Source organism: Chanodichthys erythropterus, chromosome 15, assembly GCF_024489055.1.
Source record: "Chanodichthys erythropterus isolate Z2021 chromosome 15, ASM2448905v1, whole genome shotgun sequence".
In the NCBI taxonomy this organism is placed as follows: Eukaryota; Metazoa; Chordata; class Actinopteri; order Cypriniformes; family Xenocyprididae; genus Chanodichthys; species Chanodichthys erythropterus.
In genome coordinates, this window is record NC_090235.1 from 7,986,932 (window position 1) to 8,013,081 (window position 26,150).

The window sequence follows — 26,150 nt, forward strand, 5'->3', positions numbered from 1 at the left end:
ACCCTGAGTTTCTCCACTGTACTCACTCTCCAGGCAGAGCAGAGACAACAAACCACCGTCCACATGGCTACCACCTTCTCCAGCGGCAGCTTTGTTTCCAGCAGGTCCTCAATGGGCTCCTCACGATTCTCTGCTTCAGGTGGAGGAGGTGGCCGAATCAGCGCCATTAGGGCTGGCAGCGTGTACGGGGGTGCAGGAGGTTCAGGGGTCCGTATCTCCAGTGCCTCTCGCTCCATGTCTGCAGCAGGGTCAGGTGGTGGCTTTGGCTTTGGAGGTGGATTTGGTGCTGCAGGAGGGGCTGGTGGAGGATTCGGTGGGGGATTTGGAGCTGCATCAGGTGGAGGATTCAGTGTCTCTGGAGGAGCAGATGACAGCGTCATTGGCAATGAGAAGTTCACCATGCAGAATCTCAACGACCGTCTGGCTACTTACCTAGGGAAAGTCCACTCCCTTGAAAAGGCCAATGCAGACCTTGAGTTGAAGATACGCCAATTCCTTGAGAGCAAAATCTCTCCTACAGGCGGTGCTCGTGACTACTCGGCCTTCCAGGCTACTATCAGTGACATCCAGGCTAAAGTAAGTATAGTATAGGTAGATTCTTTGTGGCTACTGCTATAGGAAAATTGCATAACCTAATACTCTTTATTCACTATATAACATGTAAACAAACAAACTTTTGGGGGGTTTTCTTCTCAGATCTTGGGTGCCGTGCAGGTAAAGAACACAGTCCACCTCAGCATTGACAATGCCAGCTTGGCTGCAGATGATTTCAGAATGAAGTAATTATATTTATTTTGTTTTATTTTTCAATAAATAAATATATTTTATCAAATATGTGCTGTCTAAATGTACATTTGTACCTTTTTATTTGACAGATATGAGAACGAGCTGGCAATGCGTCAATCTGTGGAGGCCGACATCTCAGGGTTAAAGAGTGTTCTTAGTGAGCTCATCATGAACAACAAAGACCTCAATCTGCAGATTGAAGGGCTCAATGAGGAGCTGGTCTTCATGAAGAAGAATCACAAGGAGGTAAATTATTTCAAAGCTGTTATATTCAAAATCATTTCGAAGCTGTTCATAATGGAGCAGAGCAAACCACAAGATTTATGCTAAAACTGTTCCAGTTAAACTTTTTAGACAGGAGGTCAGGTCACACAGGTGCTTTATAGCCCCGAGCTCAAGATGTCACTGTTTTGTAACATATTTTCATACCAAGACATTTGAAGTCAAGAATAAACAGGTGATGATGGGAAGATATTTTACAATGGACATCTAAAAATGATATATGATCTATCTTCAGGACCTCTTGACCACACATGATCAGATGAGTGGACAGGTCAGCGTGGAAGTTGATGCCGCACCACAGGAAGACCTCACCAAAATTCTAGCTGAGATGCGTGAGCACTATGAGACCGTCGTAGCCAAGAGCCAGAGAGACCTTGAAGGCTGGTTCCAGCAGAAGGTTGGTTCAGTCCAGAACGTGACTCAGGCAGTCTAGGTGCCCAGCTCAAAAATGTTGGAAATAAAATAATAAAGCTGATCCAAATAATAGTTAATGAAAGAAAAGCAAAACATCTATACTGAAATTAAAACAACATTTTGATAACTGACCAGATCTTGCAAAGACAAAAACATTAGCACAGCTACCTCTATGTTGGGTTTATACAAGCATTTAATTAAAGTTTTTTTTTTTTTTTTTTTAACTACTTATTTTGCAGTCTGAGACCTTGAAACAAGAGGTTGTAACAAGCACAGAGACCTTGCAAACTTCGAAAACTGAGGTCAACACAGTGAAGAGCACAGTACAGTCACTGGAGATTGAGCTTCAGTCCCTCCTTGCCATGGTGAGTATTTGTAGAAGAAATGGGCCCAAAAAACACTATTTAGACACATAAATAACACTTAAATGAGCTCTATGTATTATTATTATTATTTTTTTGACTGTAATAAAGCATTCAAATCTAAGATGTAGGAAACATGCTAAGTACAAATACTTATTTCTCTGAAAAACAAAGCTATAGCCAGTTATTCTATTTTGAAATGTGCATGACATGTTGGAATGTCTGTTTTTGTTTTGGTCTGTGTGATCCCACCCACTGCCAATTTATCCAATAGTATTTTGACACCCTGAATGAACTTGGTCAGAGATTGAAAATTCTACCTGACCAATAAAAACATTACAAACTCATACATTAACTGATCAAATTATACTGTAAGGCTCGTCACTTTCCATTGTTAATTACTCTTGTTTTTTGTTGTGTGTCCTCAATCTGGCAACCTGCATGAGCATCAAGTCGAATATTTCGATTTTGGACTGCAGTACCTAGTTCAACCTCTAGCTGTCAATATTACATAGTGTATGAATGTCAGTGCATTAGATATAAAAATCTCAAAACCAAATGGTGCCATTTGCTTAAAGGATTAGTTCACTTTAAAATGAAAACTACCCCAAGCTTTACTCGCTGTCAAGCCATCCTGTATATGATTTCTTTCTGATGAACACAATCGAAGTTATATTAATAAATATCCTGATGCATCCAAGCTTTATAATGGCAGTGAACAGGACCAACGAGTATGAAGCTAGAAAATGTGCATCCAACCATCATAAACGTACTCAACACAGCTCAGGGGGGTTAATAAAGGCCTTCTGAAGTGAAGCGATACATTTGTGTAGAAAAAAAAAATAGCCATATTTAACAAGTTATGAAGTAAAATATCTAGCTTCCGATTCAACTTACGAAGGAAGTGTAAAACTCTCGCAGTTCACGCTACGTCTAACGACTTCTGTATTCAAATTACGAAAAAAAGTGTGACTGATGTGACGTCAGTTACGCTTTTTCCGTAAGTTGAATATGGAATCTACATATTTTACTTTATAGCTTGTTACATGTGGAATTTTTTTTACACAAATGTTTCGCTTCACTTCAGAAGGCCTTTATTACCCCCCCGGAGCCGTGTGGAGTACGTTTATGATGGATGGATGCACTTTCTTGAGCTTCATACTCATTGGTCCCGTTCACTGCCATTATAAAGCTTGGATGCATCAGGATATTTATTAATATACCTTCAATTAATTAGAGTGAACTAATCCTTTAAGCATTATTTCACATAAAATAAATGTATTATGTCTAAATGATAAAACCATTGAAAAGTAAGATAGAAGGTATTTTAACACTTTCTGGTTATCAAACTTTATAGAAAATGTAAAATTTTGGCCATTGCTAAAATGTGTTTTTCTCATTATCCCTACCTCACAGAAATCATCCATGGAAAGCACCCTGAGTGAGACTCAGAATCGCTACTCGATGCAGCTGTCTGGCTACCAGGCACAGGTGAGAGCTCCTAAAGCTAAGAATCTCATAAATCTTACAGACAGAACTCTCACTGTAGCCAGCTCATTAATAAGGCTTTAAAATGACCTGTGTTGGGGTTAAAAGTTCTGTCTTCTCCCCTCGGGCTTGTAGGTGAGTGGAATGGAGGGCCAACTGGTGCAACTCCGCAGCGATCTGGAGCGCCAAAGTCAAGAGTACCAGATGCTCCTGAACATCAAGACCAGACTAGAACTGGAGATTGCAGAGTACAGAAGACTGCTAGATGCAGAGGCCAGCGGCAGGTAAATCACAGAACTGGAATATGCTCCATATCCATATTCTTGCATAACATGCAGACTGAGAAACATACATTCTTTTCCTGCTATTCTCTAGAACAACTAAAACAACAAACAAAAAAACAATTTAATGAACTTGTTAATTCTTTATTCATTGGACGAAAGAAAGAAAGAAAGAAAGAAAGAAAGAAAGAAAGAAAGAAAGAAAGAAAGAAAGAAAGAAAGAAAGAAAGAAAGAAAGAAAGAAAGAAAGAAAGAAAGAAAGAAAGAAAGAAAGAAAGAAAACTATGCTTAAAATACCACATCTGTAGTACAAAAGAGAAATTACAGGTTTAACTAGTTGCATTTTTTTTTGTTTCCAAACAGCCTGGCCATCTCAGACAACTCCGGCTCCAGCTCCTCCTCCAGCTCCATTACTACCACCAAAAAAGCAGTGATCACTGTTGTGGAAGAGGTGGTTGATGGTGGGACGGTAATTTCTTCCTCTTCAACATCTCTTGTTAAGTGAAGCACATCAGACTCATGTCGGTTGGAGGATGCACCTCCTATCAAGCTGTCAAAATGTGGTTTGTGAGCATTTACAACAATAAAAATAAACAAAATGTGTGTGGTTATGTCATCTATTGTTTATAGGTGCAATTTAGAAAGTGACCAAAACAAATGAAAAAGAGAGCACAGCATTTTAAAGTGTTAGTTCACCCACAACTGAAAATTATTCCGTAATTTACTCACCCTCAAGCCATCCTATGTGTATACGACTTTCTTCTTTCAGTTGTCTCACAGTTATATTAAAAAATATTCTGGCTCTTCCGCTTTATAATGGTAATGGATTCTGAAGCCCAAAAAAGTGCATCCATCCATCATAAGAGGAATCCATATGGCTCCATCGGGTTAACAAAGGCCTTCTGAAGTGAAGCGATGCATTTTTGTAAGAAAAAATATCCATATTTATAACTTTATAAACCATAATGTTGAGTCAGAGGTCACGTCAAGCATGACGTAGAATGTAGGAGTATCGTAAGCTTAGACGCCTCTCACAGTTCAAACAAATAGGGCTGGGCAACAATCTCAAGCTCCTCTTCTCTTATATCGAAATCGTCTAACATTTCTCGTTTTAGACTTCTAATTCATGACGGGTGTTTTGTTTTGCTCTATCCTCTGCGATTCCGCGTTTGGGTCGGAGGTCATTCTTCCGCCGGAACTTGACTCGCATATGGCTGTTGCCGAAAGCCTGTGATTATAGTTTATAAAGTTATAAATATAAATATTTTTCTTACAAAAAAAGCATCGCTTCACTTTAAAAGGCCTTTATTAACCCCCTATCATGATCGACTGGTAGATCTTTATCACTGTCCAAGTAGCTAATAATAGAAAATAATAGAAATATGAGTACAAAAATACATTATATTTCTCCAGTGCCTGTACTGTATTTTTGTATTTATTTCTCTGTTATTTTCGGGAGCTATTGGGACAGTGATAAAGGGAAAAATCCCACATCATGCCTGAGTCTGTGAACGGCCCTTAACAAAAGGCCAGAGACACTGAAGATGGACGCGAAGAGGAGAAAAAAACAACCTGTGGCAACAGTGCAAAAGTAGCCCAATTCCACAGGAAAATCGTGGACTTGGCAACAATGCTCTTACCTGCGAATAAAGTAGCTATTTATCATAGATATATACACTAGATATCGCCTTGGCTACGGCAGTTCATTGGAACGAATGCGTCAATAGAGCCGCCATCTTGGAACAGGGGAGCCTTCCTCTTTAATGCATCAGCGTGAATGTAGGCAAGGGTCTAACAGAAATAAAATCACCATAAATTGGCGTGAATTCGATTTTCTAGGTTTTTTTGGGGGGTTCGTTCCAACGGTCAAATATGTATTTATCATTGAGTCCAGAGAAAATTTAAGGTTTTGATATTAAGATAATCTACTTTTTGTAGATTTGCCGTAGCAGGTCGCGGGGCAGGTGAATATAGCCGTGGCAGGTCGACTGACAGACGCGTTTTTCCGTGGCAGGTCATGGGGCAGGCGAGTATAGCCGTGGCAGGTTGACTGACAGACGCGTTTTTCCGTGGCAGGTCGTGGGGCAGGCGAGTATAGCCGTGGCAGGTTGACTGACAGACGCGTTTTTCCGTGGCAGGTCGTGGGGCAGGCGAGTATAGCAGTGACAGGTCGAGTGGCAGCTGCCCCGCCACGCAAACTGTCAAAAACTAATGGGTAACTAGCGTGGATTAGCTGCGGTCGTTAACCAAGGACGTAACCAGAAATATAATTTCGTAACATTCAATATCATAAAACACATTCTCACTTGTGAAATGTAATCCCTTGCTGTCTGGTTTTTAGATTTCTTTCGTTTGAACATCCATACGCAGCACAAAAGTCTGGCATCTTCCATAAATTCAAAGTACAGGCGGAGATAGCAGCGTTACCTAGCTACTTCCTATGACAAGACCCCTGTTCCAAGATGGCGGCGGTTTTGACGCATGCTTAGAACCCCAAGGCGACATCTAGTGTATATATCTATGGCTATTGATAAGCAAGTCAGTGCTGCTTTGTTTACAGCGGTAACCAAGGAGATGCTTTATCACTACTCTTGCATAAGCTCCACCTGCTGACAGAGAGTTAATTTGCGTCTGCTGTTTTTGTTTCATGCTTTTTTTGTTTGCATATAATTTCACAAAGATAAAGTCAGAACGTTCTGTTTTTGCTTCAAATCTAGAAATTAAATCTAATTCAGATCAAAAACAACTGCTCGTGTGTGTAGCATCTTTGTTTGGATCGAGATTAAAATGCAGTGGTTACTTCTAATTTGAAATAGCAAGATATTTTTGTTTATAATAATAATAATAATAATAATAATATCTGCAAGCAGTATTGGAATCAGCCAATTTGCTTGTAGAAATAAATAAATAAATAAATCAGAATCTGAACTGGCCATGAAAAAATACTAAATACAATCTGGGCTGTCTTTTTCTATCAAATCTTCAATAGATAGATCTTGTCTTTCATAAAGGTCAAGGTTAGGAATCTTGGGCTTAAAAAGGTTGGTGACCACTGCCCTAGAGTAATCCGTATGGATTACTTTTATGATGGATGGATGCGCTTTTCTGGGCTTCATGATCTTGGGTACATTCACTGCCATTATAAAGCTTGGAAGAGTCAAGATATTTTTAAATATAACTCTGACTGTGTTTGGCTGAAAGAAGATAGTCATATACACCTAGGATGGCTTGAGGGTGAGTAAATCATAGGATAATTTTCATTTTCATGCATATTATTAAACATATCCAATCCTAATCCAACAACATCCTCAGTTAAATCCAGGTAAGAAATAATTTGCATCCTATTAAAAACAGAGTATAATGTTTTCAAATCACTGCTTCTCAAATAAAGCTGACTGCCTTCACTCTGTCGAATAGTTTTAAAATCACACATACTAGACAAACATTATACTCTAGGTCAGCAGTCTTCAGATGACTGCATCTGCTGAATGAATACAAAAAAAAACAATGGTAGCGAAAGTAAACATGCATAAGATAAGATAAGTTACAGTATAGGGTTAGTATTTGGTCATAGAGTGCAATAAAGCAGTTAGCAATGCACAATCTTGACAAATCTCAATGTTGTAAAGCACCTAAAAGGTCAAACTGGAATGAAAGATGTTTCTTTTGCTGATAAAATGCCAAGCGTCAAACAAACAAATCTGGTTATTGTTCTGATGAACATGTTTTGCATAAACCTCACCTTTCCATCATAATGCTGCTTTACACACAAAAACCACAAATGTCAAACACATCATCTGCAGCCTAGCCCAGCCCAGCCCATAAAAGAAACGTGGTTTGGTCAGTAAGCAGAATTCATTTTTATGGTAACACGCCTGTCAATGAAAGTCTTTTTTTTTTTTTTTTGAAAATAATTGTTACTGGCGGAACCAGTCTTTAAACTCACATGTTTTTAACATCTCTCTTCATGATGATTGCTGTGCTACCGGATTCTCTTCACAGGATGATTTTCTAAAATGGTTTACTTAGAATTTTGGCAGCCTTTGAAAAAAATGACAAAATAACCAAGAAAATCATTTACAGAAAACGAAACAGCAAAATTATACTAATCAAAGAAAGAAGGGAAGAAAGTGTCAATGGTGAAGTAAAACTATTTTTGCCAGTCGAAGTGGATAGCAAAACCATCCTGTGTTGTTGTTTTTCTTACAGTATTTTTGTCTTGTTTTCAAGTAAATGTATCTAACATCTTTAAAACAAGATACATTTACTTGTGTAAAATATTACACAGGCTGTTTAACATATATATATATATATATATATATATATATATATATATATATATATATATATATATATATATATATATATATATATATATATATATACACACTACATACACATTCTCGCTCAAAAGCTTGGGGTTAGTAAGATTTTATAATGTTTTTGAAAGAAGTCTTTGATGCTCACCAAGGCTGCAATTATTTATCCAAAAATATTATTACAATATAAAATAAAAAAGTTTTTTATGTGAATATATTTTCAAATGTAATTTATTCCTTTGATGCAAAGCTGAATTTTCAGCATCATTACACCAGTCTTAAGAGTCACATGATCCTTCAGAAATCATTCTAATATGCTGATTTGCTGCTCAAGAAACACTTCTTATTATTATCAATGTTGAAAACAGTTTTGCTGCTTAATACTTTTGTGCAAACTGTGATAGTTTTTTTTTCTTCTCAGGATTCTTTGATGAATATACAGTTCAAAAGAACAGCATTTAATTGAAATAGAAATGTTTTGTATCCTTATAAATGTCTTTACTCTCACTTTGGATGCAAACTTTTTGACTTTTACTTTTATTACTGACCCCAAACTTGTTAAAGCATAAAACTCTTGTGAGGTATAAAAATGTTGTGGAGATTATGCATGCTTACAGCAAGAAGTAAACATATAAAGAATAAAGTCTGAAACAAGTATTAATATGTTCTACTCAAAATATACATTTATCTTGTTTTAAGGAAGTTTATATATTTTTACTGGAATTTTTGTGTGTGTGTGTGTGTGTGTGCATGTTTTTTCATGCCACTAATGCACACAAAATTCTTCAAATAGAAGCAAAGAGATTTGTTAAGCAGTGTCCTTTATCCTACAATTCACCTTAGGTGTGACCTTTAAGTTTGCTGGAGATGTTCCAGAAAATGTGGTGATGACATGTACGGAATTCCAGTTATTGTGTATGTGTTCAAATTCACTCTATAAAAGAAGCTGGAGTTCCCCTTCCTTCATTTACTGACCTGTCAGACAGACACAGACAGAAAGTCTCGGTTACCATGGCTTCATCCTACTCCACCCGCAGCAGCTACATGTCCTCCAGCGGCTCATCCATGCGTGCATCCATGGCAAGTGAAAAAAGCGTCCGTATAAGCAGCGTGAGGTCTGGCAGCGTGAGGTCTGGCAGCGTGTACGGCGGCGCAGGAGGTTCAGGGGTCCGGATCTCCAAGTCCTCTCTTTCTGTAGGAGGATTTGGCATGTCAGGGTTGGCAGACAGCAGCATCATTGGCAATGAGAAATTCACCATGCAGAGCCTCAATGACCGTCTGGCTGCTTACCTGATCAAGGTCCGCTCACTGGAGAAGGCCAACGCTGATCTGGAGCTGAAGATCCGCCAGTTTCTAGATGGCAAAACCTCTCCTGCTGCTCGTGACTACAGTGCACACCATGTCACCATACAGGATCTTCAGGCTAAGGTATGTTACAGTTTTCAAGCTTACATGCTATGAAATATCCTAAATATTGGGGGAAAAGTAAATCATGTATATTCATTTTTATGTCCAGATCATGGCAGCCATTCATTTGAAGGGTGGAGTCCATCTCAGCATTGACAACACCAGCCTGGCCATGAATGATTTCAGAATGAAGTGAGACTTTTTATCATTTACCAGGAAATAAACGTAAAAGTTTGAATTAAAACAAGATTAAATATTTCATATTGTTCAAAATATTTTTTTGAAAAATGCAAAATAGTAGCATTTTCACACATATTTTGGACCCAAACTTGCACAAATAATGTTATCTCTGTGACCATATCAATTACTAAATATTGTTTAAATTGTTAAAGGTTTTTCACTGAAATAATTTATAGGAATTACACCAAGGTTTTAAGAAATTGTTCTACATTTGAGAAAGTATAAAACACATGAGTATTTCATTAAATTAGTTGTACACTCTTAAAAATAAACTGACATTGAGGGTTCCATGAAGAACCTTTAACATCCATGGAACTTTTCTATTGCACAAAAGGTTCTTTATAGTGGAAAAGGGTTCTTTAGACTATTAAATTGTTCTTCACACAAAGAAAAACATGGTTCTTTTAAGAACTGTTCACTGAAAGGTTCTTTGAGGAACCAGAATGGTTCTTCTATGGCATCATTGTGAAAACTCCCTTTAGGAACCTTTATTTTCAAGAGTATACCTCAGTTTAGAGGTGGACTTCTTGCAGTAAATTATCTAATGTCTGGTTGAGTGTTTCAAAAAAAAAATGTTTCTGCATGATAGATATGAAACCGAGCATGCCTTGCGTCAGTCTGTGGAAGCAGACATTAATGGGCTGAAGAGGGTGCTTGATGACCTCAACATCAGCAGAAAAGACCTCACCATGCAGATCGAAGGCCTGAAAGAGGAGCTGGTCTTTTTGAAGAAGAATCATGCGGAGGTATATAATGCTTCTGTGTGTGTGTGTGTGTGACTGACTGACAGACTGACTGACTGACTGACAGACAGACAGACAGACAGTTCCTTTAACCCTAATTGATGGAGTGTGAAGCTTTTCATTTCTTAAACAACCATGTAGGAAGAAGCATCATGGCCATATTGCAGGATGACAAAGACAAATTCATCAGCCTCAAATTGTGAATGGCTGGTTGGGAGAGAGCACAAAGAACCATTTTCACACATGAATCGGCACCTTAAATTCATAGAAAGTCTTTGGGATGTGCTGGAGGAGACTTTACAGAGTGCTCGACTCTTGCATCATCAATAAAAGATCTTGACCCAAAATTGATGCTCCTCTCTTGATAGAAATACCATCACATCATTTATTTTCATTAAGAGGTGCATCATTTTTGATCAAGATCTTGTACTGTGTCTTCCCAAAAACTTTCAATGAATTTAATGTCTGGACTCAGAGGTGCCAATTCATGTGTGAAAGTGATTAGATAGATAGATAGATAGATAGATAGATAGATAGATAGATAGATAGATAGATAGATAGATAGATAGATAGATAGATAGATAGATAGATAGATAGATAGATAGATAGATAGATAGATAGATAGACAGACAGACAGACAGACAGACAGACAGACAGACAGACAGACAGACAGACAGACAGACAGACAGACAGACAGACAGATAGATAGATAGATAGATAGATAGATAGATAGATAGATAGATAGATAGATAGATAGATAGACCGATGGATGGACATATAGACAGACAGACAGACAGACAGACAGACAGACAGACAGACAGACAGACAGACAGATAGATAGATAGATAGATAGATAGATAGATAGATAGATAGATAGATAGATAGACAGACAGACAGACAGACAGACAGACAGACAGACAGACAGACAGACAGACAGACAGACAGACAGACAGACAGACAGACAGACAGACAGACAGACAGATAGATAGATAGATAGATAGATAGATAGATAGATAGATAGATAGATAGACAGACAGACAGACAGACAGACAGACAGACAGACAGACAGACAGACAGACAGACAGACAGACAGATAGATAGATAGATAGATAGATAGATAGATAGATAGATAGATAGATAGATAGATAGATAGATAGATAGATAGATAGAGATTTTGACTGTAAAACGTAAATCTCAAATCATTTTTTATGATTTGTAATAAACATGTGTGCTTAAGTGTTGTTAAATAAAGTGTTGTTTATCAATGAGGTTACTTGAGAATTGAATATGGATTCATACATGTTCTCAGGATCTCTTGGCTGCACGCACACAAATGAGCGGACAGGTTCACGTCGAGGTCGATGCGGCTCCACAGCAAGATCTCACCAAGATCCTGGCAGAAATCCGTGAGCACTATGAAGCAGTCACAGCGAAGAACCAAAGAGATCTTGAGCACTGGTTCAAGACAAAGGTGAGATTTATCAAAACATACAAGGACAAAAGTCTTTTAATGTGCTTTTCTGCTCATTTCAACACATATATCATCCCTCTACTTCTTATTTTAGACAGAAACTCTGAAACAAGAAGTTGTCACCAGTACCACAGACTTGAAAACGACTCGTTCTGAAGTCAGTACGGTCAAATCCAGACAGCAGTCGTTGGAAATCGAACTCCAGTCCCTGATAGCCATGGTCAGTGATATACAACTGGCAGTTTTTGTGGCACTAATTCATTGCATTAGTATTACTTTATTCTGAATGTGCATGTTCTCGTCAATTTAGAAATCATCTATGGAGGCCACACTGTCTGAAACAAAGAATCGTTACTCCATGAAGTTGTCAGGCTACCAATATCAGGTGAGTAGATTTGCACTGAAAGGTGTTGTTCATACAAAAATCATAATTTACTCAGCCTCATGTCACTCCAAACCTGACTTTCTGTGCGCTGTTGAACACAAAATACATTATTCAGTACATCTTAAGAGTGTAAGATCTGAAGATGAACAAAACCACTTATTTTTTGTGCTTCTAGGTCACCGTCCTGGAAAAGCAGATCGTGCAGCTCCGGGCTGATCTGGAGAGGCAGCGTCAGGAGTACCAGATACTCCTGGACATCAAGACCAGACTGGAGATGGAGATCGCAGAGTACAGGAGACTTCTAGATGGAGAAGCCACGTGAGTTTAGCTGTTGATTTCTTTCACATAATTCTCAGTCGTTCAGGCCCAAATCATTGAAAAAGCACTCTCAGGAACACACTATTATTGGTATTATATTGTAGAGCTGCACTATTGTGAATTAATTAAGAATGACAATTCTTTTGTTTAAAATAGAGATCATAGTTCTCCCACAATTTTGAAGAGACAACTAAACAAAATTATGTAATTTAGTAAATGTTCTAACAAAATGTTAATTGCTGCACTCTAAAAAAAAGATTGAATGAATGATTCAATGACTCACTCATAAAGACTTCACTTGTTTCACTACTGGATGAATCAGCATTTTTGAACGAATCTCTTGAATGAACGATTCAATGACAAATACATTTTTAGGTCACTTGTCGCCATCTGGTGTAACAATGTAACTTTATTTGAAGTGTCGAAGGTGTTTTACTTTATTTTGATCGCTACCACACTAGTGTTTATATCTGAAGTATAAACTTTTATCCCAGTACATCTGTGATCATTTGAATTATTGTAACACAGAACACAGTGCCCACACAGTGTTTCACTGTGATCTTACTTGTCAAAGGTTTAATAGTCATCATAGCCGAATCACTGTAATTTAGGAAGATCATATGGGTGCTTGATTAGAGATTGTGATCTTTAACCGATTAATCTTGCAGCTCTATCATTTTGAGTATAAAATGAAAGTCCCAGTAACTGGTATTTTTCTTCCACAGTGTCAAAACTACCTCCAGTTCCACCTCGAGGACAAAAGTCATCACAGTTGTGGAAGAGGTCGTAGATGGAAAAGTGGTTTCCTCCTCCACGTCTTCAACCATGTCTGACAGTCGCATAATTTGATTGAAATGCCTGTTTGTGTTGCTGTACGCACAAAACTGGAAACCAAATTAAACAGAATTTTGGTGATGATACATTGTCAGTAGAATTACTTAGCCTACTCTTAAAAGTGAGATTACAATTTGAATAATAATCATAATAAAATACATTTTTAAATAAAACAAATAAATTGGAATCAATGGTTCTATGAAGGACCTTTAACCTACAACTTTCCATTGCACAAAATGTTCTTTATATAGTGGAAAAGAGTTTGTTAGATTATTAAAAGATTAGTTGATCCAAAAATGAAAATTCTGTCATTTATTACTCACCCTCATGTCGTTCCACACCCGTAAGACCTTCGTTAATCTTCGGAACACAAATTAAGATATTTTAGTTGAAATCCGATGGCTCCGATGGTTCTACGTGATTCTTGTCATGATTTCATTTCATGTTGGGTTTCTTTCTGTGCCATCAGCTCAAAATCCACTAGACAAGCTCATTTTCAGTTTGAATATTTTTAATGAAAGAAAAAACACATAGTCCACAAACAGCAGGTGGCGCTCCTGAATGTCCAATAAGATTTGGCTCTTTCAGTTTTCAGGTTACTTTTTACTTGATGATGAGGTGACCTCTGGTGGCTGACCTGGGAATCCTGAAAATGATATCAAGAGTTCAGCATCCTACAAAAGAAATTAACTCAGAATTATCCTATTTTGGAAATCAAACATCACTTTAATTCCATATTAAACATTTTATTGGCAGCTTGTGGATTAAAAACCTCACACTATGTAGCTAATCTTCAGTGCTAAGTATTACAAATTGTAGTTGGTTACCGATTTTAAAATTAGATGACAAAAAATTGTAGTAACGTAATCCATTACTTTAACATAATATAATCTGACTACTTTTTAAGCATTTTTAGATTAAGCCTACTTTTGACCTAACTCGTTTATCACATTGATTTGAATAGGGTAATTTTACACCATATTGATATTAAAATACAAAGAAAGAAAGAAAATATATTCCATTCTTTGTTTTTAACAAGAAGTGCATTAAAGGGTTAGTTCACCCAAAAATGAAATTTATGTCATTATAATTACTTAACCTCATGTCTTTAAACATCCTTAAGACCTTTATTCATCTTCAGAACACAAATTAAGATCTTTTGGTAAAACTTTACAATAAGGTTCATTAGTCAACTACATTAGTTAACATGAACTAATAATGAACTGCACTTACACAGCATTTATTAATCTTTGTTAATGTTAATTTCAACATTTACTAATACATTATTAAAATCTTAACATTAGTAAATGCACTGTGAACTAACATGAACAAACAATGAACAGTAATTTAATTAACATTAACGAAGATTAGTAAATACAGTAACAATGTATTGCTCATGGTTAGTTCATGTTAGTTAAAACATTAACTAATGTTTAACTAATGAACCTTTTTGTAAAGTTCTACCAATATTTTTGATGAAATCTGATTTTTTATTATGCCCCATAGAAAGCAACATAATTACCGCATTCAAGGTCCAGAAAAGTAGTAAAATGTTTTTAAAATAGTCAATATGACTTCAGTGGTTCAACCTTAAAGAGTTAGTTCACCCAAAAATGAAAATTCTGTCATTTATTACTCACCCTCATGTCGTTCCACACCCGTAAGACCTTCGAAAATCTTCGGAACACAAATTAAGATATTTTAGTTGAAATCCGATGGCTCAGTGAGGCCTGCATAGGGAGCAATGACATTTCCTCTCTCAAGATCCATAAAGGTACTAAAAACACATTTAAATCAGTTCATGTGAGTACAGTGGTTCAATATTAACATTATAAAGCGACGAGAATATTTTTGATGTGCCAAAAAAAATAAATAAATAACGACTTATTTAGTGATGGCCGAACTGAAAGCAGTAAAGACATCTGAGAACACTGCTTCAGGAAGCTTCAGAGCATAATGAATCAGTGCATCGAATCTGCTGTTCGGAGCGCCAGAGTCACGTGATTTCAGCCGTTGGCAGTTTGACACGCGAGTTGAATCATGATTCGACACACTGATTCATTATACTCTGATGCTTCATGATAGTACCTTTATGGATCTTGAGAGAGGAAATGTCATTGCAGGCTAAGGAGGCCTCACAGAGCCATCGGATTTCAACTAAAATATCTTAATTTGTGTTCCGAAGATGAACGAAGGTCTTACGGGTGTGGAACGGCATGAGGGTAAGTAATAAATGACCGAATTTTTACATTTTTGGGTGAACTAACACTTTAATGTTATGAAGCGATGAGAATACTTTTTAACAAAATAACGACTTTATTCAACAATTTCGTCTCTCATCTGTCATTCTGCTACTTTGTTTACGTTCAATGCTTCCAGGCTCTACGTCAGAATGAGACTCACTGGCTGCATCCGAAAACCTAGGAAGCTGACTTTTTGCCTCACTGCCTTATTAGGCAGTGACTTGTAAGTCAGCGTTTGTGCATGAAGGCACCTCACAGAACTGATTTTTTTAAACAGAGCTTTGGTGAGAACTAAACTAATTACTACAGTAGTAATTTCTCGCTAGAAATGACATCAAAAGTGGGAAAATGTTGGTCCAAAACGTACATTTACACACAAACTGACCAGTAAATGCAAATTTCTGATGCCATCTTTATTTTTCTTGCTCATCTGTCACAGAATGGAACACACAGGATTGTGGGATATCAAAGGTAGCAAAGGATACATCTATGGCCCCTGCGGCAGCATCACATATATGCGTCGTGGTGCTCAAGTGAACAGCATCAGCCAATACTGAGCCGAGGTTCTGACGTAGAACCTGGAAGCGCTGAACGTAAACAGTGTAGGATGACAGGGGATAGATGAAATTACTGAATGTATTTATTGAAGTTTTTTTGTTTTGTTTTGTTTTTGCACACAAAAAATATTCTCAGCGGGAACGACGTGGGTGAGTACTTAATGACAGAAATTTCACTTTTAGGTGAACTAACCCTTTAAATATTACGTTACGTTAGGATTAGACAGCCGTTCGTGAGTTTAATGAAAAGCTACACTCTAAAAAATGCTGGGTTAAAAACAACCCAAGTTGGGTTGAAAATGGACAAACCCAGTGGTTGGGTTAAATGTTTGCCCAACCTGCTGGGTAGTTTTATTTAAACCAGCTATTATTTAAAAATTGTTATATGGCTAGCTTAAAAAGAACCCAAAATAGTCGGGAAATTAAAAACCAGATGCAATTAGAGACAACAATAATGGACAAAAGGTGAATGTTTATTAATAAGCTTTAATATTTTATTAATAGAAATTTAATAGTTTATTAATATAAATTTATTAATAAGCAATTTAATACATGTTTATTGTTTAATAATTATTCATTGAACATTAATAAATGTTCATTTCCAACATACTTTGGGTTAATTTTAATTAAGCAATACAGTAATTTTTAAACAATAGTTGAGTTAAACAAAACTACCCAGCAGGTTGGGCAAACATTTAACCCTACCGCTGGGTTAAAACAACCCAATTGCTGGGTTTGTCCATTTTCAACCCAACTTGGGTTGTTTTTAACCCAGCATTTTTTACAGTGTATTAAGTAATTATATCATCAATTTTTAAAATAAAAATAATCTAAATGAAACTAAAAAAATGGTTAATTTTTGTCATGTGACCATTAACCAATGATTTATAATGATTTCTGTAAATGCAGTGTTCAAACGTTGTGTGGGTCTGTTTTTCAGTGATCATCACAAGACTAGCAGCTGGTCTGTGTGCAATTCCACAAACCTGGATGACCTTCTGAATGTATATATAAGCAGCAGGCTTTTTTATAGAGGAAAATGTAAAAGATAGTACTAGTAGGGAGAATCAATGAATTATGAATAATTTACTGACATTGTAAGGATAACATGTAATCAATAAAAAAGCAACTGTAGTCGGGTATCTAATTACACGTACTTAATTTTTGGAATCCGATTACATGTATTCAGTTACTACCCAGTCATCTTTGTATTTTCCAATGTTGCAAAACGGCAGTAGAACATATCAGCCAGCAGCGAGAATACAGATCTGACTCAGAAGACCACACTAGGCAAAGCACAGCCTCAAGTCATTGCGGTTAGTACACAACAACTCCTCAAAGATGCATTTAGTTCACTAACTGCATGAATAATTAGTCTGGAGCAGCTGGGAATTAAGCGTTGTATTATCAGTCAACATCCTTAAACATAAAACTACTGTCAACTATTTTCACTGTTCCCTACACTTTTTAATTTCACATTACTTAATGCATCTCTAGTAGTTATATAAGCAATACAGACAATAAAAATAACCATATGTTGATTTTTACTTGACTTAAAGATGGTTGTTGCCGTAATGTGTCATTTTAACCCACGTGCAGCTGAAAAAGAAAAAAAAAATTCCAGATCTTTTCAGTTCATGCAAGTTTACTTTAGCCTACTTTAGACCGGCTCCCTTGTGAAAGATGAGACTTTTGGGACACCAATTAGGTGATAAACATCCATAATATCTATTTGGAGTCAAACAAAACAAGTTCAGCGATTCTCACAGGACTTGCACATATCATTAGCGCCGGAGATAAAACATGAACAGACTGGCCCATAGAATAACACACACATATCAACTCCACAAATTAATATGTATGGGGAGAGAAAGATTACATTTTTAACTTCCGGGATGAATGAACTTGCATAATGTTTGCTTTTATTTACCCCAAAATCCAAATGACCATTTTTTTTGGTCTGAAATACATCCAGCTGTGAATAACTCCACAGTTTAGAAATTGACTTTTTTATGGCTAAACTTTACTTTGCTGATTAACTATTTTTAAAACCAGATTTGATTGAAAACATATGTGCACTCCCTGTTTCTCTCTAACAAACACCTCTGTGTGAGAAATTCCACAGAGATTGAGCTACAGTCAACAAATAGTCCTAAACACTTTATGACTCATAAGAATGACATGTAAATATAACAAATCACAGAACATTTAAACAGCAACTGAGAACAAATATGAAATGAAAAAGCAGCTAAGTCTAGTTTCAGATTCTTATAAGAACTTGTTCTTCTACCACTTACATTCATCTACAGCGATTTGCTTTGACATTAAACCCTGGATTAGAAGTAGACCACAACCTACAGGTGCAGAAATTGTTTCACTTATGGTTTCATTGATACAGTTAATGCAAGTGTTACAGATATTTTCAATAAATCCCAAAATAGCCACATTCAAACAATCATAAAGTTATTCATAAAACTACACACACCAGCCTTAAAGGGATAGTTCACCCAAAAATGAAAATTCTGTCATTAATTACTTGCCCTCATGTCGTTCCGAACCTTCGTTCAATACAAAATAAGATAATTTTGATGAAATTCAAGGTTTTTTATCTCCCATAGAAAGCAACGAAATTACTATATTCAAGGTCCAGAGAAGTAGTAAAGACATTGTTTAAATTATGAAGTTACGAGAATACTTTTTGTGTGCAAAAACAAAACAAAAGTAACGACTTTATTCAAGGATTTCCTGTCAGTCTCCTACAGTTGACGCAGTGAATGCAGTGCAGCACTTCCGTGTTTACGTCAGAACGCTGACTCAGTATTGGCTGACACTGTTTACGTGAGCATGCGTGCAATTCTAATGCAGGAGCCGGTCAATACTGAGCCGCCGTTCTGACGAAGACCCTGGAAGCTCTGCAATGTGTCTTCGACGTAAACTGCGTAGGAGAATGACAGGGTAGAGAGGACATTGTTGAAAGTCGTTATTTTTGTTTTGTTTTTGCACACAAAAAGTATTCTCGTCGCTTCATAACATTAAGGTTGAACCACTGTAGTCACGTTGACTAATTTAACGATGTCTTTACTGCTTTCTTGACCTTGAATGAGGTAATTTCATTGCTTTCTATGGGAGATAATTTCGGATTTCATCAAAAAATATCATAATTTGTGTCCTGAAGATGAACGAAGGTCTTGTGGGTTTGGAAGGACATGAGGTTGAGTAATCAATGACAGAACTAACCCTTTAACTTTCCGTCTTCCTTAAATTTCATTATTAGATGCACAAGTAAAACAAAATTGTATCAACCATTTAGCATTTGCATTTATCAACCACTGCTGTAAATAAAGGGATAGGTGAGAAACCTTTTCAAACACACAACTCCGTTTCAAAAATAACAGCAGATGTTTTACTTGTTTTAACATTAGTTTCTTTAATAATTCATTCCAGTACATGGTTTAAGAATTACATATTATCAATAAACGTGTACACTGAGTATTTTACTGGAGGAAAGAAACTAGAATGGCACTCACTACGACACAGATCAGACAAGATACAAAGACTCTCTGTAAGCTCACCGATCCCAAACATAGACAGTTTCATAAGAGAAAATCAGTCACGTCTGTAACCAAATGAAGATAATAAGAAAAGAAGAGACGTAAGGTATGAAAACATAATGAAACATATATATTTTATAATATATTTATATATATTGTAGCTTTTTTTTAAAAAAAGAAAGAAAAAAGAAAAAAAGAAAAGCAAGAGTAATACTTTTTGAGATGTAATGAGGTTTTATTTCAGCTACTATCGTTACTGAGACTGCTGCCACTGCTAAGATCGGGCCGTTCTCTTTTGTGAATCTGCTCGTGTGCTTTGAGATGACCTGATTGGCTGAAATTCTTCCCGCACTGCTGGCAGGTGTACGGCCGTTCGCCCGTGTGAATTTGCTGGTGTGCTTTAAGATGTCCCAAGCGACCGAAACTTTTGCCGCACTGGGTGCAGCCGAACGGTCTTTCCCCGGAGTGAATCTTCTCGTGCGTTCTGAGGACCCCTGAATTGCTGAAAGATTTGCCACACTGGGAGCAGCTGTACGGCTTCTCGCCCGTGTGGATTTGCTGGTGATTGCGGTAGCTCGTCTCTTTAGTGAAGCTCTTGCCGCACAGCGAACAGCAGAAGGGCCGCTCTCCCGTGTGGCTCAACTGGTGGGCTTTGAGTTCCTTCGTTTGACTGAAGCACTTTCCGCACTCCGCGCAACTGAACGGCTTCTCGCCCGTGTGCAGCCGCTGGTGCGAGCGGAGGTCGTCCGCTTTGGTGAAACCCTTCGGGCAGTGAGCGCAGGTGTAAGGTTTTTGCCCCGTGTGGATGAGCTGGTGCCTTTTCAAGTTACCGGCCTGCCCGAAGCTCTTCCCACACTGGGAGCAAGTGTAAGGCCTCTCGCCGGTGTGGATGCGTTGGTGAGTCTTCAGGTTACCCAGGGTGCTGAAGTTCTTCCCGCACTGAGTGCAAGAGAACGGCTTCTCACCTGTGAGGTTGCGAGGTTTGCGTGGCCCGTGGCCTTTTGTGCTGGTTTGATTGTGCGCGGCAGGCGCTTTGCTGGCCTGGACGGACGTCAGTTCGTAAAGGTTTCCAGAGGGGAAATCCGAGTCTATTTTCCCCATGCCGTCGATGACGGTATCGGGCCGGAGCTTGTTGAGCTCGGTGCGCAGCTCCGCCATGTGAATGGACTCCAGGCCGTTCATCTCGGTCTTGATGTGGCTGGACATGAGGATGGGTTCGTACTCGGTCTTGATGGCGCCGAGCTCGCTGGCGTAGTAGCTGTGCAGGTCAGAATGCTGCTCCGACTTGATGTACTCCAGGCTGTCCGAGACGTGGGTGATGTAGTCGAACACCAGGCTGGGTTCATAGTGTGACTTGTAGGAGTCCAGCTCCGTGCTGTGGAAGGAATGGAGGTCGCTGTGGTGCTCCGATTTGATGTAGTCCAGGCCGCTGATCTCCATCTTGATCTGCTCGGAGCCCAGCTCTGCGGTGCTCAGGGGCTGAATCACGGAGAGGTCCACCGTGCGGATGGGGTCGAGGTCGGGCTCGCTTTTGATGCAGGGCAGCATGGCCATGGGCTCCACGATCTCGGACGCCAGCGAGCTGAGCGTGGGTGTGCTACATTCCGACGAGAGCATGGTCAGGGTCGGAGTGGTGCACTCCGCTCGCAAAGAGTCAAGTGGCGGAGTGTCGCATTCCGACACCAAATTATTTAGTCCTAAAGTGATGCATTCTGTCTCCAACTCTGCCATCCTGGTGGAAGCTAGTCCACCGCCTGACCGAAGCTTCCGTTATGAGTAATATACCTTACTTTCAAAGAGATAAAAGCGGGATTCCTGAGCGGGGATTGTCACTGCTGCCACGGCAACCTCTGACCGGGGTTAGGAACAACCGTGATTCCCCTGGCTCCTGGATGGGGAGGAAACAAACAAAAAAATGAAATGTACAGCATTTAAACAGCAACTGAAAGTCCCTTTATTGGTATAGACTAGGGGTGGGACAGTTCGCTGTGTAAAAAAAAAAAAAAAAAAAAAATCAAACCGTTCGGTTCTCAACCGGCACGCTCTTGCACAGTGGTTCATTCCAAACCTGACGACGCATCTATAATATGATTTGTTGAAAACAACGTGCAAAACAGACAGACGGATTCGGCTAATGTATGTTTCAGTCGATGGATACGGGTGAGACCTGAACATCTCACATTGCTATCTGTGTTTAAACTAAACTCATTTAAACCAAGGCGGGAAAGAGAACTCGCGCACGCTGTGAGGATTTGTGTGTACTCATGGAGAGCCGCCTCACAGCGCGCAAATACTCTTGTGCAAATTCTATTTCAAGTCTTGCACCTTAATGGACAAATTCACACAAAAATTATGTCAACATGCCCATCTTAGAGAGTATCCTAACAAACATGTGAATCAGTGTCAGCGAATTGGATCTTTGAATAATGTCTTAAAGGGACAGCAGTCTAATATTCCTGCTCTCTGTGTTTTGATGTTAATCGAACGACAAAGCATGAAGAAATTACTATTGATTGAATAGCTTTTGTAGCTTCAATAATGTTTCATCTTTATTTAACAATTCAAAGAAGTTTACATGCAGTGTTATTTTATATTTGATTACTTTATTCAATTTCTGTACCTGAAAGTTGTTAGATACCTGAAAAACCAGTAAAGCATTGTTTATTTTATTTGTATCTTAGCTCTCATGTATTCATTTTTGCCGTTTCTTGTAGTTAAAGAAAATAAAAACATAGTCTATCTTTATTTGACAACTGTTCTATTTTTTACTGAGCATAGCACATATCAAACTGTACCGAATCCGTGACCCTAAAATCATGATACAAACCGAACTGTGAGAAATCTGAACTGTGCCATCCCCAGTACAGACTTAGTATACGCACAATGGAACCAAAATTTCACATCCTGTAAAAAAGCCCATGTCAACATCAATTTATTTTTTGGTGGTGCATTCCACAGGAAAACACATTACAAAAGATGGAGGAGAACCAACGTGTGTCTAGCAACAGTTTTTGGTGGAATGATTTGACATTAAAGATTAAATCCACGACTCTATTGCTGTCTTTACAAACAAACATAAGACGCTCAATTAAGTCTTTTTTCATTGGCGTTTAAATAAGTTTGTAATGTTAGACATTATGATTTAGAAAGGTTGTTTTTAGCATGGCCTTTCTATGTAATGTTTTATGTACTTTTTTCTGTATAGCACTTTGGTCTAACCTTGGTAGTTTTCAAAGTGCTTTATAAATAAAGGTTGAGTTGAGACTCGGTGGAGAATTTCATATTTCTTTTTCATTTCCCAACAAACACATGAAATGGATGTACATTAGGTGTGTACTTGATGCTTTATTAGTGTATTTTATTATATGCAGAATGATGGGAAATATAGTTTAGTCACACAAGTGCCATCATAGAGCAGGTAACTGACTAGCTCTATTGCTATTTTTCAAAAACAAAATGACTTTATACAAACTACATTGTACCATGAACATTCACAATTACATCTTATGACTTCAAGCAATTTGCTTCTGCCATAATTGAATTTGACTCCGTCATGAAGTTTTTTTATTTGATGGCATTCATTTGGACTGAACACAATACCATTATTCAGACATGAATTGAAAGCACCATGTGCAGGACTTTAGCTGTCAAAATTCAATCTAAACTAAGGGCAAAAGTTACAGAAAAGCCACTCAAAAAAATCCTTGATCAAACACCAATTCACATCATTGGATATTTTGCATGCACTTCAAGTCATTTCAAAATGGCTGTTTCTTGAATGCATGTGACAAACCTGTTCATGCAAAACAAAATTAATTGACACCTCTGGTGTATTTTTGCTCTGCAATACACTAATAAATGATTATATCATCATATCATATGAAATTATGAATGATTAACCTATTAATCATGACAAACATTGACCTAATAAATATGACAAGCATCTACAGATGTCAAAGTCAATCTGACACATTGGAGAAGCATTACAACCAGATGTTTACATCAAAATTGATTATGAAAGAGTCACATAAAATATAAAAACTAAGCAAATTTGTGCGGAAATAAAACAAAATGGGAGATTCAAGCTGATATGAGTATAATTACAACGTCGCGTCATTTGTGTAATTGTGTGTGCCGACTGTCTCAAAGTAGTACGCTTTTTAGGCCGGCGAAAAATAGGAAGAACGAACAAAAATAAAAAGATTAAAAACTTGACGTAGATGTGCGTAAAAACGCGCAAAAAAAGCTCGTACATTTTACCGAGAATCACTAAGCAACTAGTCAAGACAGCTTCGCTAGTTCGCCACGCATCATGCACTTTTCTGCTGCCTTTCTTGAATCTGGCGGCGTTTTTGCACACAATAAATCTTTTGCATTTTTTCCAAGAAGAGAACCGTTTAATCCACGACGCCTGGGAACGTCGAACGTGCGATACAAGCACTGAACGGCTAGCGAATAGTGGGTATATCGGCATGCAGGGCGCGTTTCGGTGTTTCCAGCGGTGGTGATGAAGAACATACAAAGGCAAGAGGGTGAAAATGCCACAGCTTCAGCATGCGCGAGCCAGTGGCCATCTTGTTTGTAGCTGAACGTCGCTGCATCTGCCAACTGAACGATCCGCTGAGGGAAAGTTGAGCCAGCTGCAACTTTTGAACGCAAACATCGATTCGTTCACCTTTGCATAACAATGCAAAACGCTCGCTGCTATAGAAGAGCGTATGTGGTGAGTTGCATGACTTGCGCGGTTCATGCACACTCTCATCACAACCTATCAGGAGAGACAGGAGGAGGAAAAAAAGATGAAAACAGCAGAACGCTAATAAAAACGCTTGCGAGGACGCCTCGGCGATTTTTTTTTTTACCTGTTCATGCTTTTTTTCGGCCGTCAACGCGCCGAAGCGGAACCCACATCAAACCCCTGCCGGACCCGCCACGTCCACCTCGGCCCCAGCGTCCAGCAGCCTCCCTGTCGCACACACTCCTTCTTTCCCTCTCTCTCCTCCCTCTCATTGACTAATTCCGCTTCGTTTTCACTCCCGTTGTCGCTTTCCTCCGGGTTTCAGCCGTTGTACTTCCGTCGTAAAAATGTAAATGCGCGCGCAGCAGTACCGTTTACTGAGCAGCTAATTTGTTTACTTCCGACAAATGCTCGTTTTCGGCGTATTATAAAAGGACGCACGGCCGAGGGAAATGAAATAAACATCTGTACGTACTAAGCAAATAGTGTTTTGTGCAACCAGATGTGTTTTTCGTTGTCTGGCTCATTTAATGCTATCAACATCATGCATCATCTGAAGGAAGATACACATCAGCAGTTACTCCTCATGACAAAAGCTCAGTGCTAGAGAGACATCACATGCTTGGACACTCCAGAGTTGTTATGAAGTGGATAGATATTGCATTATTATCATCAGACAATAATATGTAAATTCTGACACCTGCATTCCATTGCAAAGGACAAGTAGGCTGTTGATAATAAATTAAAATAGTATTTGATTGTCTTTGTGCATGAAATGCCTGAAATATAAGTTTATTTTATGCACAAAATATAAATCGCTGTAGCCTACAAAATATTAAAGGGTTAGTTCACCCAAAAATGAAAATTCTGTCATTAATTACTCACTCTCATGTTGCTCTACACCCGTAAGACCTTCGTTCATCTTCAGAACACAAATTAAGATATTTTTGATAAAATCCAGCCTGCATGTCCAGCAATAACATTCCTTTTTCAGATGCCAAAAGACAGTTTATGTGACAACAGTGGTTCAACCTTAATATTATAAAGCGACGAGAATAGTTTTTGTGCACCAAAAATAACAAAATGGCGATTTTATTCAACAATATCTAGTGATGGGCGATTTCAAAACACTGCTTCATGAAGCTTTTTTATTTCGAATCAGTGGTTCGGAGTGCGTATCAAACTGCCAAAGTCACGTGGACTAGTTTCAAAACTCTTATGATGTAACGAAGCCTTGTTTACTGAAATCATGTGATTTCGGTGCTCTGAACCACTGATTCGAAACAAATGATTTCTAAAGCTTCGAAGCTTCATGAAGCAGTGTTCTGAAATCGGCCATCACTAGATTTTGTTGAATAAAGTCATTATTTTGTTATTTTTTGGTGCACAAAAAGTATTCTAGTCACTTTATAATATTAAGGTTGAACCACTGTAGTCACATGAACTGTTTTAAATGTTTTTAGTAGCTTTCTGGGCACTGAAAAAGGGATGTTATTGCTGGTGATGCAGGCCTTACTGAGTTTATCAAAAAATCTTAATTTGTGATCTGAAGATGGACGAAGGTCTTACTGGTTTGGAACGACATGAGAGTGAGTAATGACAATTGTCATTTTTGGGTGAACTAACCCTGTGTTATTCTGCATGTTTTGAAGCCAAAACAAATGTAAAATGCAAATAAATGAAAAGATTGCATTGTTAAACTAGGTTCTCAACCTGTAAAAATGTTTAAAT

General features: G+C 38.1%; 3 protein-coding genes across 3 annotated transcripts; 2 read left to right on the plus strand and 1 right to left on the minus strand.

Annotated features, from left to right (window-relative positions):
* The first annotated feature begins 27 nt into the window (after window positions 1–27).
* On the plus strand, window positions 28–4,118 carry krt1-19e (keratin, type 1, 19e). The gene is made up of 8 exons (XM_067411849.1): window positions 28–576; window positions 697–779; window positions 876–1,032; window positions 1,304–1,465; window positions 1,722–1,847; window positions 3,261–3,335; window positions 3,468–3,616; window positions 3,977–4,118. Exons 1-8 carry the CDS (start codon window positions 64–66, stop codon window positions 4,116–4,118), a joined length of 1,407 nt encoding a protein of 468 aa, XP_067267950.1. The 5' UTR covers window positions 28–63.
* Window positions 4,119–9,009: 4,891 nt separating this feature from the next.
* krt1-19d (keratin, type 1, gene 19d) lies at window positions 9,010–12,500 on the plus strand. Its single transcript, XM_067411848.1, has 7 exons — window positions 9,010–9,360; window positions 9,449–9,531; window positions 10,169–10,325; window positions 11,632–11,793; window positions 11,888–12,013; window positions 12,104–12,178; window positions 12,354–12,500. Exons 1-7 carry the CDS (start codon window positions 9,010–9,012, stop codon window positions 12,498–12,500), a joined length of 1,101 nt encoding a protein of 366 aa, XP_067267949.1.
* A 5,456-nt stretch (window positions 12,501–17,956) lies between these two features.
* On the minus strand, window positions 17,957–25,061 carry si:dkeyp-113d7.1 (uncharacterized protein LOC407709 homolog). The gene is made up of 2 exons (XM_067411503.1): window positions 24,544–25,061; window positions 17,957–21,569 (listed from the first exon to the last, which is right to left on the minus strand). Exon 2 carries the CDS (start codon window positions 21,410–21,412, stop codon window positions 19,922–19,924), a length of 1,491 nt encoding a protein of 496 aa, XP_067267604.1. The 5' UTR covers window positions 21,413–21,569; window positions 24,544–25,061; the 3' UTR covers window positions 17,957–19,921.
* Window positions 25,062–26,150: the final 1,089 nt, after the last annotated feature.

Excerpts from the sequence above, each read along its gene's own strand:
- krt1-19e (XM_067411849.1), top strand. The coding sequence starts at position 64 with ATGGCTACCACCTTCTCCAGCGGCAGCTTTGTTTCCAGCAGGTCCTCA. Across the intron at positions 780-875 it reads GCAGATGATTTCAGAATGAA|ATATGAGAACGAGCTGGCAA; the intron begins GTAATTATATTT and ends TTTATTTGACAG. Across the intron at positions 3,336-3,467 it reads TGTCTGGCTACCAGGCACAG|GTGAGTGGAATGGAGGGCCA; the intron begins GTGAGAGCTCCT and ends TCGGGCTTGTAG.
- krt1-19d (XM_067411848.1), top strand. The coding sequence starts at position 9,010 with ATGGCAAGTGAAAAAAGCGTCCGTATAAGCAGCGTGAGGTCTGGCAGC. Across the intron at positions 12,014-12,103 it reads TCCAGTCCCTGATAGCCATG|AAATCATCTATGGAGGCCAC; the intron begins GTCAGTGATATA and ends TCGTCAATTTAG. Across the intron at positions 12,179-12,353 it reads TGTCAGGCTACCAATATCAG|GTCACCGTCCTGGAAAAGCA; the intron begins GTGAGTAGATTT and ends TTGTGCTTCTAG.
- si:dkeyp-113d7.1 (XM_067411503.1), bottom strand. The coding sequence starts at position 21,412 with ATGGCAGAGTTGGAGACAGAATGCATCACTTTAGGACTAAATAATTTG.